At 38.1% G+C, this 11,804-nt stretch overlaps 2 protein-coding genes across 3 annotated transcripts; both read right to left on the reverse strand.

The window, feature by feature from the left end:
* Nucleotides 1-86: 86 nt before the first annotated feature.
* On the reverse strand, nucleotides 87-2,788 carry LOC103976172 (LIM domain-containing protein WLIM1). Its single transcript, XM_009391378.3, has 5 exons — nucleotides 2,417-2,788; nucleotides 1,632-1,728; nucleotides 1,507-1,550; nucleotides 972-1,055; nucleotides 87-543 (listed from the first exon to the last, which is right to left on the reverse strand). The coding sequence occupies exons 1-5, from the start codon at nucleotides 2,549-2,551 to the stop codon at nucleotides 316-318; spliced, it is 588 nt and encodes a 195-aa protein (XP_009389653.1). The 5' UTR covers nucleotides 2,552-2,788; the 3' UTR covers nucleotides 87-315.
* Nucleotides 2,789-3,353: 565 nt separating this feature from the next.
* Nucleotides 3,354-9,683, reverse strand: LOC135598899 (uncharacterized). Of its 2 annotated transcripts, none has more exons than XM_065093360.1 (5): nucleotides 9,100-9,683; nucleotides 8,851-8,986; nucleotides 8,037-8,196; nucleotides 3,957-4,163; nucleotides 3,354-3,600 (listed from the first exon to the last, which is right to left on the reverse strand). In XM_065093360.1, exons 1-5 carry the CDS (start codon nucleotides 9,635-9,637, stop codon nucleotides 3,424-3,426), a joined length of 1,218 nt encoding a protein of 405 aa, XP_064949432.1. In that variant the 5' UTR covers nucleotides 9,638-9,683; the 3' UTR covers nucleotides 3,354-3,423. The 2 variants fall into 2 exon arrangements, with proteins under 2 accessions (XP_064949432.1, XP_064949439.1); XM_065093367.1 differs by having other exon boundaries at nucleotides 3,354-3,554; nucleotides 9,100-9,681.
* Nucleotides 9,684-11,804: the final 2,121 nt, after the last annotated feature.

The raw sequence follows: 11,804 nt of genomic DNA on the forward strand, positions 1-11,804 counted from the left end.
GGCAGATTCATAGCAAACATTTTTGTCTTTCCATAAACAGCAAGTATCATTGCCTTCATCAACCACCAAAATGTTCAACATAAAGATACTGAAATTACAAGAATTCCAACCCAATATGAAGACAATAAGAAAGTTGATAGCAGAAACCACATCAACTAATAGTTTCTTTCAAAGCCTGCATATATTGTGGAAGACAAGACACAGTAGAACAAATTTTGTGATCAACAGCATTTCGTCAAAAACCAACGATATCGCTCTCGAAGGGATGCAGCAGTAAAAAAGAAAGCAAAAAGAGACAGCATTTGTGGAGATCGATCATGCATCAGATTCTTCCTCTTGGGGAGGAGATGCTGCCTCATCCGAAGTCTTCTCTTTCTCATCCTCAAGTTTGCTGTAATTCCCTTTCTGCTTGATTAGCTGGATGTGGTGATGCTTACAGTATAACGTCCCCTCATGTGCAATGTAGTTTGAAGGGCTGATGGTGCATCCTCCATGAGAACATTTAAAGCAGCTCTTGTGATATGCGGTGCCATTGACCGTGACCTGAGAAAAGGAATTGGATCACTCAATCGGTTCTATCGTGAACACGAGAAGCCAGATGCTCTAAAATGTGCGAACTAGACCTTGCAGGTGACAAGGAGAGGAATATATGTGCTTTTTGTACTGAGATGCAACATCGATACACATGTTAATATACTTGAGATGTTAGTAAATATTAACTGGATTAGATTAACTCTTCCATTTTATGTTTTCTTAAAAGGATGCAATGGCAGGAAAATATGCACTTCTTTTTTCTGTGGAAGGTAGGAAAAAAATCTGCACTACTTTGAGATGAATTGTTGTTTTCGTGAAGTATGACAAAGATGACATCAATCGTGTGTCGTGCATGGAAATTGCTATTCATGAACAACAAAGAAAGACTGGAAAAGATGCATGTTTAGAAGTGCTAGACTTAAAATGAGTGAAATTACCCTTTCGATTGGATATACTGTCTTCTTGCAACCAACACACTTCTCTCTGGTGCCAGCAAAAGCACTTGATACCTTGTTTGCATTCTGTAGAGAATATTTGAGTTCAATATCAGCATTGGAACACATTACTTAGAAGAATAAACATGCAGCATACAATGGAAAAGATGTCAATTAAAAGTTGCAGTTTGATAGAAGAATAAAAATTATACAGTAACAGGTTCATTACTTCCTCGAAAGCAAATCCCATAAAGCTAAGCAGTATGAATATGATGGTAGTGGAACCAGTGCTTAAGAGGAACAAAGAAATAATATTATTGGAAATTTGGTTGGATCTATTCAATAAATTCCATCCTCAATGAAACTCTAGCCACATCCAGACTATCCAATCACCCAAAGGAATTTTACATAGAATTTGTATTAAAGCAATGGCTTTGGCCTTGGGGAAAGAGGATAGATACTTCTCAACTTGGTAATCTAAGATTCAGACTCAATTTGTTTGCCTCTAGAACGGGCGGATTTGGATTAATTACTTTACCTCGTTATCGACAAACTTTTCCGGTTTGACAACCTTTGGGGTCCCTGAAGAAGACAAATGAAGCCAGGTTCAAGTGTCACAAAAACAAGAAAATTTTAAGAGGAATGTGAGGAAATGACGATCACCTTCAAAGCTTTTGTCCAGACTGCCAGTTGATTTGTAGATTTGATCAAAATGAGGTCTGCAATACAGGACTCCCTCAAAGGAATTATAGTTTCCCAGCTGCAAATTGAAAATGTCAGCACAATTATGAAGGCTCACAGGAAAGTTTGGCTTTTACCATGAACATGAGACTTTGTTAGTTGTTCAAAGATTTCCTTCTATAATAATGCAGATTGAGTTAGAATGTGCTTGGTTAGATAATAGAGTCTAAGCCTGTACAAGCATATTATTTACCATCTTTCCTTTGCATTGTTGCCTAAAGATGTGGACCTTCCAAGTTCCAAAAAGAAGGAACTCTCATAGCAGTAGAAAGTGCATCCCCGTGCATTAATTATCACCTATATGAAGATGAATTAATGTACAACATCGAATTATATGCCTTGATTGATTACATGGATGCATTATGGTACATTGTGTCTCAAGTTGCATTTCTCCAATCCTAATCAGAAGTATACTTCAGAAGCAGGTCAATCGCGTCCACTGAATGCTGGTTCATCAGATATAACTAGAACTTGCGAAGATTAGGTCATTTTTTTGTGGTCGTGGTGATCGAAATAAAGATGGAAGCAGACAGAACCAACAACTCTCATGAGAATGCGTGTTGATGAACTGATCATGTTTTCAGATAGATCGATAGAGAGAGAATGCAGATCTCCATCAAACATATGCAAAAGACAGAGTCCACGGAGAATACGAATTATTGTCTCAGAAAGACAAGATAAATGGGGGAGGGCGGATAGGATCTCACCTTCAATGTGCCCTTGCAATGGTGGCACCTGAAGCAGGCCTTGTGGTAGACCCGGTTGTCGGCGGTGAGCTTTTCGACCAAGTACACCGTCTTGGTGCACGCCGTGCACTTGGTCGTCGTCCCTTGGAACGCCATCGCTCCTCGTCCCGTCCGACCAGTGTGGAAACCTCAAGAGCGAACAGAGGCTACCTTACTCTTGTTCTTCTTCTTCCACAAGCAGCAGCCGGTGTTGATGGGAATGGGATTGGTGAGCGCCCACAGCCACCCACAGGGCCTGCGCAAGGCCGGGGGCAAATGGGAGGTGGGGGAGCTGCGAGGCGGAAGGGCAGGAAGAAAAAGGAAGAGGTCAGGTGCAGAGAATCGCGGAGGAACGAGCAAATGGCGAAGGGAGAGAGAAGAAAGAAATGACAATTATTAATTTTATTAATTTTTTAATCTAAAAATATTTTCTAGAATGTTTTGAAAAAAACCTTTATAAGTTTTCTATATAAGATAGTCTCATTTAGTCTAAATGTTTACTTCAATAATAATAATAATAATAGACGATCGAGATGGAAATTAGTAGTAGGATGAACAGTTAAAAAACTATTATCATGTTAAAGTAAGATTGATGGACATGTCATTATTGTCGTCAATCCGATATCAAGCAAGGCAGGTGAAGAATGATGTTAATCGTAACACCTGAGGATTGGGAAGTGATCGATCATCCTACACATCAACATCTGAAATATATATTTCAAAGGTGATGGATCAATCTTATACATTAAGGAATATTATGTTAGTATACAACGTTAATCTTAATTAATTTTCGTTGACCATTTCGTCAAGTCAGCCACTCCAGTGGTTCTAATACTAGAGCTTCAGAAGCCATCAATCTGTTCTAAATATATGCTTCACAATTAAAGCTTTCTAACACCAAATTTGAATCTTAAAATAGTGAAAGAAGAAGAAGCTGAAACACATTACTTTCAGATGAATATTCTGTTGGTCCTAAAATTAAAATTAATTCAAAACATGTGCAAGTCTGAACAAAATACAACATAGCTGCAGCTGTGAGTTTGCAGTTCCTGTATTGTCCTCTCAGGCCTCTGTATCTGGAGGACCAGCTTGGTTCCAAGATTGGCATGGTCCCTCATTCCTGCACAATTTCGATACATAAAACCAAAATGATGTGGAGGAGGAACCTATCGAATGAAAAGTTTGACACAAGTATCAGTCCAGACACATGTAGAACAATGAAAAAAGAAATGGCACATATATGAAAAGTAAGCCTAATCATTCCAAACCCTAAAGCATGTTTCACATTCCTTAGAAGTACAGCTTGTACAACAGAGAATAGCTAACTAAAGCAGAACTACAACCTAAGCAATAAATATCTTGCTCTGTCAATTTAAATATCATCCACTAATTCCCAAGATTGAAGCTTGCTATAGATAACGTACCGTTAGTGTGTGGCTTTCTTCACAACTTTTAACGAATGTTCAGACAAAGAATAGTCAATATAAGTTCATGCTCGGTTATAAGATTAAAGGAAATATACCCTGAATCGTTTGCGCCGCGAACCATTAGAATCAAATGTCATGTGGGGCTGATTTTTACTGGGTTCATTTCTTATATTTCCTGCCATAACCTGGGTTGAACTATCCCTTTCCTGTCTGTAACTTCTATAAGGCTTCTGATTTACGCTCCGGAAATAGCCATCTCTGTCCCAAGATACCTCATAGTCCACTTTAAGCCGTGAGCCTTCCTGCAAAAAATGAAAAAGATTCAAAATCAAGAAAGGTATATACAAGATACAAAGAACAGGTCCCACTAGTAACACATGGAGAATTAATGAGATGTCTTTGGAATCCCTATCTTAGGTCATAAAAACTAATTTCAAAGACACATGTTATGGGTACTTATAACATGCTAAACAGGTACACTAGGAATTTCATACGTGCTCTTATGAACTTCAAATACACATCATTGTGAAAGTAACATAGCTATTGATTCTAGTTAGAACTCATCATGTTCACCACTGAACAGCATCTTGTTGCAAATGCATGCCTGGATTTCCAATGTAAACAAATCATGAGATTTCAAAACCGTTAAGACATTCCTAGAGCTTTATCGAAGTTAATAAGAGAATCTTATTACAAACCCACATGATCCAGCTCCACAAAGTTCTACAAATAAAAATTGCTCATGCAGGGGTGCAAAATTCTTCTGCTATATGGTCAGTTTAATTTTCTATGTTGACCTACTGTCAGTGTAGGTCAAATACCATTAAATCATGCTTGTCTATGTGAAAGAACAAAGGATTTAGAAGAGAGCCGTGTAACAATCAGTGATTTGCAAATTCAGCAAAGTTTGGATTTTCCAATTCCATGGTAGATTGCACAAAAATCCTGGCTCATTTCAATCTAACATCAGCTAATGTATCCCCTTTTAGGTTTTCCCACTGGGAAAATCGTATTTAAAATTGAGTCAACTGAATGGATGCAAACCTGTGACATTTAAGCTTTAGAATGAGCAAACCTAAGATTTTGTTCAGTTGATTCGAAACCTATTACCATTATTTTCAAATGTTGAGGAGTTTGCATGTTCTTAGAAAAATAAGAGCTCCAAAATCATCTTAGAAAGAAAATAAAAAACAAGAAATACAACCCCCTAAGGGGGAAAAAGCCATTATTTTCTTCGTAAGTACATACCTTTGTTGTTACTTTAATCCACAAGTATACCAAGTTTTTGTCATTATGCAGCACCAAATAATTACATTAAAAGAATTACAATATTGACATAAGGAATGATGTCTGTAAAAGAGAGAGTTTTTATGTGAAAAACCATCAAGATTTCTGCATGCCTTGGTTGTTTCTATCCACCACCCACCTCACTGCTTCATGTTATTATTTTCCATATTTGTTCATGCAATTCCTATGCATTAGCATATCCACATGCCTCGTTAATAGATCTTAAAATGTAAACAAAAGTTACAAGGTAGTTCAACATTTGTTCCCACAACATTTCCTACATGCTATTGTGCTTGCAATTACTAGAAAATAAACAACCTCAAAATTTGATGATAAGAAACTATAAGGTCTTTTGGAAATTATTGATCTGAAGTTCTAAAAAGCACTCCAGTTGTAACTTCATCAATCATTATACTTCTCATCAAAAACAATTTAGGGAATGGCAAGACTTCATTTGAACAAAGCGGTAGAAAGCAATGTGTGAAGCAAAAAGCATAAATTGTTCGTGATTTTTTGTTGTTCCTTGTATTATGTTTATGGTTTTGATTCTTTTCATTATGTTAACAGCTCCTTTTCTTTTCCACTATTTATTAGGATGCTGATGGTTATGTTGCTTAATATCACTTCTGCAGGCTCTCAACAAGGGCATTTGATGAAATCTCTAGTTACTGTGCTACAGCATGGAGTTATTTAACCTGAAGATGTCCTGTTTCAAAATAAAATACTGTATGTTATGTCAAAGTTTGCCTTACCGTGGTGTATCAATCAGTCATCGATACAATACATATCAAGGCATACCAACATATCGTGTGTTGGTATGGCAAGGCATATCGATGACACGGAAAAATAACGAAAAATAGCTTCAAAAATTCCTTAAAAAAATATATATATATTATGATTTTTAAGTTGAAAATAAATATAAATATAATATAATTTTAACAAAAATAATCTAAATTACGAAAAAATAGTGACATCTTTTTCGGGCTTTGAGGAGTACCTTTGTGGTACGTTCCGAACCATTTTTTCGTTAATGTTGAATTATCTACAAAAAAAATAATTTGAATTGTTAGATTATTTTTTAAACAACTTAAACTTTAAGATTTAAATGAATCAAATAATCAATCGATAGATATACCTAGTTCTACCATCAAAAAGAACGACGAGACTCCACGAGCGATAGATCGAAGTCCTTGATTCTATGTATCTATATATCAATTTGATATATTTATCGAACCTAATCCTAAAATTAATCTCACGATATAGTATACTGATACACTGTATCCTATTTGTACATCAATGTAGTGATGGTCAGTCTGATGGTCATGAATCACATATGTCCAAGACAGCTCCTAAGGCAAGGATGATTGTGGCATGTATTAGTGCAGAACATAGAGAATGTCAGAACTTCTATTTTCATCACTGAAATGCCACATTGTATCATAAGATCGATCACCATACTATTGCTTGGAGAAGTATAACCAACTATCACCGCATTATTGTTGACCGTAAGATTCTCTATAATACGACGACTGTGAATACGATGAGCTTCGATTTGTGTCTATGTCGTGTAAGCTCTGTCGCATCTACTCAAAATCATTCATTGTCTTCCCCTTCCCCTTTTGTGTATAAACTTAATTAGTACCTCGTCGAGCTCCACGATCTGAATCTTGGATGACATTTGTGAAACACTACTCCTCGATCCATGCACCACTCTCAAATTGTGTAGACGGGACCATCGACTCCCCGACGTCACCGCCATCATTAGCTGAAACACTATTGTGCACGTTAATGACATGTCTCTGGACCGAGCGGGTTGTTAAATGCGATTGAGAATGTGTCTTATCGCCCGACTCGATTCTTTCTAACGATACAACTGATGCTACTGCCTTCCCCTTTGCCTTTGCCTTTGCATGTTGGGCGAACGATTGTGACGTTTAGGTCTCTCTAACTCCTTTAGCAGTCAAAAGGTGTCTTATAGCCCGACTCGATTCTTTCTAACGATACAACTGATGCTACTGCCTTCTCCTCTGCCTTTGCCTTTGCCTTTGCACGCTGGGCGAACGATTGTGACAATTGGGTCTCTCTAACTTCTTTAGCAGTCTAACTCGATTAAGAGACTGAAATGGGTTGAAACAGGGGGGAGTAAAGCATTTAAAAACCCTTTCCTATCGTTCAAACAGTTAAATTGATTATTTGAAATAAGACAATCTCAGCCCTTGATCGGTAATGGTCAAAATCCGATAGTTACTTACCTGTATGGGAGGAAAGGGTTTAAGAACCCTTTCCTATGGTTCAAATAGTTAAATTGACAATTTAAAACAAAACAATCTCAGCCCTTATCGGTAATGATCAAAATCCAACTGTTATCAACCGATACAAGTTGGTAACGATCGGATTTCAACCGTTATCGATCGGTACAAATCCTGTATCACTCGATACGGGGTCATGTAATGTGTATTGCTCGATGTATGGCGGTCCGCATACCGATCCTATGTCAGACCAGTATGTACCACCCATACCAGGCGGTACACCTCGGTAAGACGAATCTTGTGTTGTGTAGGCACTACTACTATATTCTTATGTAAATATATATTGTTATATTATGATTTTAAATTTATGATCATTACACAAAATTCCCCTATCATAAGTTGCATGTTTTCCAAGCATATTTGGGCAGCAATGTATTATTATACTGAACTTTTCCTTTATTTGTGAGATTTTGGAAATAAAAATCCAAAACTAGCTCATACTAGACCTGAGGAGTACACAGGTATTGCAATTCCAATGTCAGCGATGCAGTTAAATATTATACACAATTTGTTCGATTGGTAGATAACCACTAACACAAATCATCATATAGAACTGGTTGATCAAAACCATAGTATTACCTTCTGCATTGACCGTCCATATAACACCTTCATGGCATTGTAGAAGTCATCATAACTCTCAAACTGAACCCAGACTTTGCAGTTAAGTCCAGAAATAATCTCTTCTTTAGAGTCTTCTGATTTCACACCTAAATCATCGTCGCTGGCAACATTAAGATTCCTAGTTGATGCAGGTTAAGAATGTCAAAAACACAAAGGATGATAGTCATTGATTAAGTTGATGAAGATATAAAAGGAAGGGGATCAACCAAAAAGCTTGGCCACATGATACAAATACCAAATAAGACACATTAAGAAGCTTAACAACTGAAGTTTATACTTTATACACGTAAAATATCCAATAAATGCTCCAGCATATTGTTGTAAGTTCTCCCAAATTCATGCTGTGTGGTCTCTTATATCAAACAAAGTAACTGAAAAGAGAAAAATGACCCACTTGGGAACAAACTAAACTCCTCTTTCAGTAAGTGAAAAGAAATATCCTTATCAACTGACAAGGATGGTAAGTAAAATCAGCTACTACTCTTTATGACAATAAAACATATCAATGCAGCCAAAATTTATGAGTAATTGGTCTACCCATGAAAGACTAAGTCGAAGAGTAAAATCAAGTTAAGTCTCTCTCCAATTAGTTATATATTTTGAGTCAAATCAGCTGAGTCGAATTATCTTCCTCAGATACTTAACTTGTCGCCGGATCAGACACGGCAAACAAGTTGCCACTCTACAAGACAACATTTATCAGAGTGAATGAAGAAAGCAACAATTGAACAGCCAAACTATGCAATAAATCTAGAAAGATTACAAAATTCACCTTATCTTCCCCAGTGTGGAAAAAATGGTATGAGTAACCAACATCGAGGCCTTGGACGACACTCGTGGCTCCGCAAACCAGCGAGAAGGAACACCCCGAACAATGACTGTGTCTGGTCGCCTGGCAAATGCCCTTCCTGCAAACACAACGTGCAGATCAAGATCTCCAGTTTGCCCAACCAAGCAACGCGACATGATAACAAACAACTGAAACTTCCTCGTTCTAAGATTAGAGAGAGGATATAATTACGGGAATCCAACAACTGTGAGGTATAATAATCCTCCCATGATTTCTTCATCAGCTCAAAATCATCCGCCGGCGGGATCTCCACGGTCATCTTGAACTTGACGCCCTCGAGGTTCAAATCGATCCCGGCAAGCCGGTCGACGAAGGTGCTCCGCCAGTCCAAGAACCTCTTCCTCGACGCCCCCTCGTCCTCCTCGCCCCCTTCTCGGTTCTCGCTCTTGAGGAACCCTAGGTCGCGGACGAAGAGAGTCCCGGAGGCCACGGGCTCGTCGCGCTTGCGCTTGTGGAGGTCGGGGCGGCGTCGGATGACGAGGTCGTCATCGGGGACGGAGAGGGAGAGGGGATGGGAGCGAAGGAAGTCGAGGAGGGCGAGCTTGAGTTTCCACTCGTCGATGGGCTTAACGGCAGGATCAGAGCGGAAGAACGTGAGGAGGAGCTTCACACGCGGGGAGAGGGACAGGCCGCCGCCGCCAATTTCTAGGGTTTCGGTCGGCGAGAGATACTGCAAGCGGCGGCGCCGGGCGGACGGAGAGGACGCCATGTTCTTTTCTACGTAGTGGTTTAGGTAATAGTTTATAACGCCTTAAACGAACCCAAAATGGCGAGCGTTATATATAAACGTTACCATGGATGTGCGTTATATACCGGGTCAGATGTCCGCAGAGGAAACTAAGATATTATTTAGATAGATTAAATTAGCACAATTTACCAAACAAACCAATAATGAGGTTTTATCTCATATTTGGTTTTTATCTGAGGGGTATCTTATTTTTTAATGCTAGAATAAAATATATTTTATAAAATAATAATAATAATAATCGATATATGATAATCGACGATCATATATTGACTTGAATAGATATTAATAATGTTCCCATTCTGAGAAATGTGTTGATGAAAATTAGAGAGAATATTGACTTGAATAGATATTATCCCTATTATGACATTGTAGATGGATACTTCACCTATACCCTGCAAACACAGGTATTGTGTCTTCACATGCATGCACCTTATGTTACAGTTAGAATGAATTGGGAGACCAAATTAACAATAATAACAAGGAGGTAAATTGACATGCATATATATCCTCTTAAATCAGTTGTTTTAATATGTAAGCCTACCAAAACTGGGACTCTAGTTAATGTTAATGACTTTTAAAAATCATTATGATAATTTAGACATTATATAATAACGTATATTTACATTTAAATTAGTTAATGTCAGAAGTAGTTAACCTAAATTTTCTAGAATGAATGTTGATCTTATTCTTATTATTATTTTATACATTAATTTTAAATTTTACGTTCCAACTATTTAGGATGACTATATGGATCCTTTGTCGTCATTGAAATATATAAAAAGTTATATGTTTAGTTAAGTTTAAAATAATTAAATTTTTATTTATAATTTCTATTAAGGTATTTTAATATTTTACTCTGATTCTTCTCTTACCACTAACCTTAATCATTTCGTTTCTTCTAAGTATTGCACCAATTACCAACTAAGCATTCCATCCCAGATGCAACCGCAGGTACACAAATCTTTATTAATTCCAAACAGTTACCAATCATTCTACAGAGCTAAAACTAAATAGTGTCATCGAAAGAAAGATGAATGCAATCGCTTCAAACAGTCCAAATTCCAGCCAAGATTTGTAAAGATAGGATTCCATACCCCTAATCTGAAATCATGGTAGATCACTCAAGAAGAGGAGGCATTCGATTAGACGAGATGTGGCGGCTGCGGAGGAGGGGAAGGCGACCTACACTTACCTTACGCTCCGCGACGGCCCGATGCGGTGATCAGAGGGCAAGCGGCGCTCGGATCGGCTGCGGCGGTAAGAGGAGGCTTGACCGAACTTCGATGCCGGGGCCTCGGTCTCCCCCTCGTGCTCCGGAAGGTGATCCATGCTGAGGCTGCGGGTGCCGCGGGAGAGGCAGCGGTAGGAGCTCCGATCCCGGCGCCGCTTGATCGCGTGGATCACGAAGAGTATGAGGCCCTCCATTCGTTGCTCTCTCTTTCTCTGACGAACTTTTGGGGAAGCAGACCGACGGTCGGCGCGCAAGAGAGTGAGAGAAAGGCGGTGTGTTGATGTTTATATAGTGGGGAATTGATTAGATTGTAGCTATGGTATTTCTTTATGTCACCGTCAAATGGAGGAATAAAACGGTACGTTATTTGGAATCGTGAATCCAGAGAACGATCATCTAAATATTATTTATTACCCTTCCATAATTTTGATGCACTCTTAATCGTATAAAACATAAAGAGATACATGCCCTTAGTGTATGAATAATTAAACCATACGTTGGTTTAAAAATTATTCAATTTTATTATCCACAAGAGACTGTGTGATAAGAATTATTTCACCATTGTCTGACAAAGTAAAAAAAAAAGAAAAAAAGGAGACATTGTCTTCCACCAACATTATCTAAACACAATGTGAAACATTTTGGAGCTACAAGTCGACTCTTTTCTTCCACTATTTTCTCCTGTTCGGTACACTACAGCATTCTACCTCTAAAATTCAGCAAGTTCGATATCATGCCTAGCTACTGGATAACCAGCAAAGCCATGAGATAGAACAATATGTTGATGGAAGATTACAAGCTCAATTACTCCAGATTATGTTTCATGAAGATGGCCGAGAAGCAAAACAAACGAGGAAAGTGCAGACAGAGCATGAGATTTATTAAACAAAATTAATT

Source organism: Musa acuminata, chromosome BXJ1-2 (assembly GCF_036884655.1).
Source record: "Musa acuminata AAA Group cultivar baxijiao chromosome BXJ1-2, Cavendish_Baxijiao_AAA, whole genome shotgun sequence".
Lineage (NCBI taxonomy): Eukaryota > Viridiplantae > Streptophyta > Magnoliopsida > Zingiberales > Musaceae > Musa > Musa acuminata.

Bases quoted from the DNA above. Each gene is read 5' to 3' on its own strand.
- LOC103976172 (XM_009391378.3), bottom strand. From the start codon at position 2,551: ATGGCGTTCCAAGGGACGACGACCAAGTGCACGGCGTGCACCAAGACG. The intron at 1,056-1,506 runs GTAAAGTAATTA...TATTCTCTACAG, and splicing joins AAAAGTTTGTCGATAACGAG to AATGCAAACAAGGTATCAAG. The intron at 544-971 runs GTAATTTCACTC...TCCTTTTCTCAG, and splicing joins CAGTATATCCAATCGAAAGG to GTCACGGTCAATGGCACCGC.
- LOC135598899 (XM_065093360.1), bottom strand. From the start codon at position 9,637: ATGGCGTCCTCTCCGTCCGCCCGGCGCCGCCGCTTGCAGTATCTCTCG. The intron at 8,987-9,099 runs GTAATTATATCC...TTGTGTTTGCAG, and splicing joins CTCACAGTTGTTGGATTCCC to GAAGGGCATTTGCCAGGCGA. The intron at 4,164-8,036 runs GTAATACTATGG...CATTTTTTGCAG, and splicing joins ATGGACGGTCAATGCAGAAG to GAAGGCTCACGGCTTAAAGT.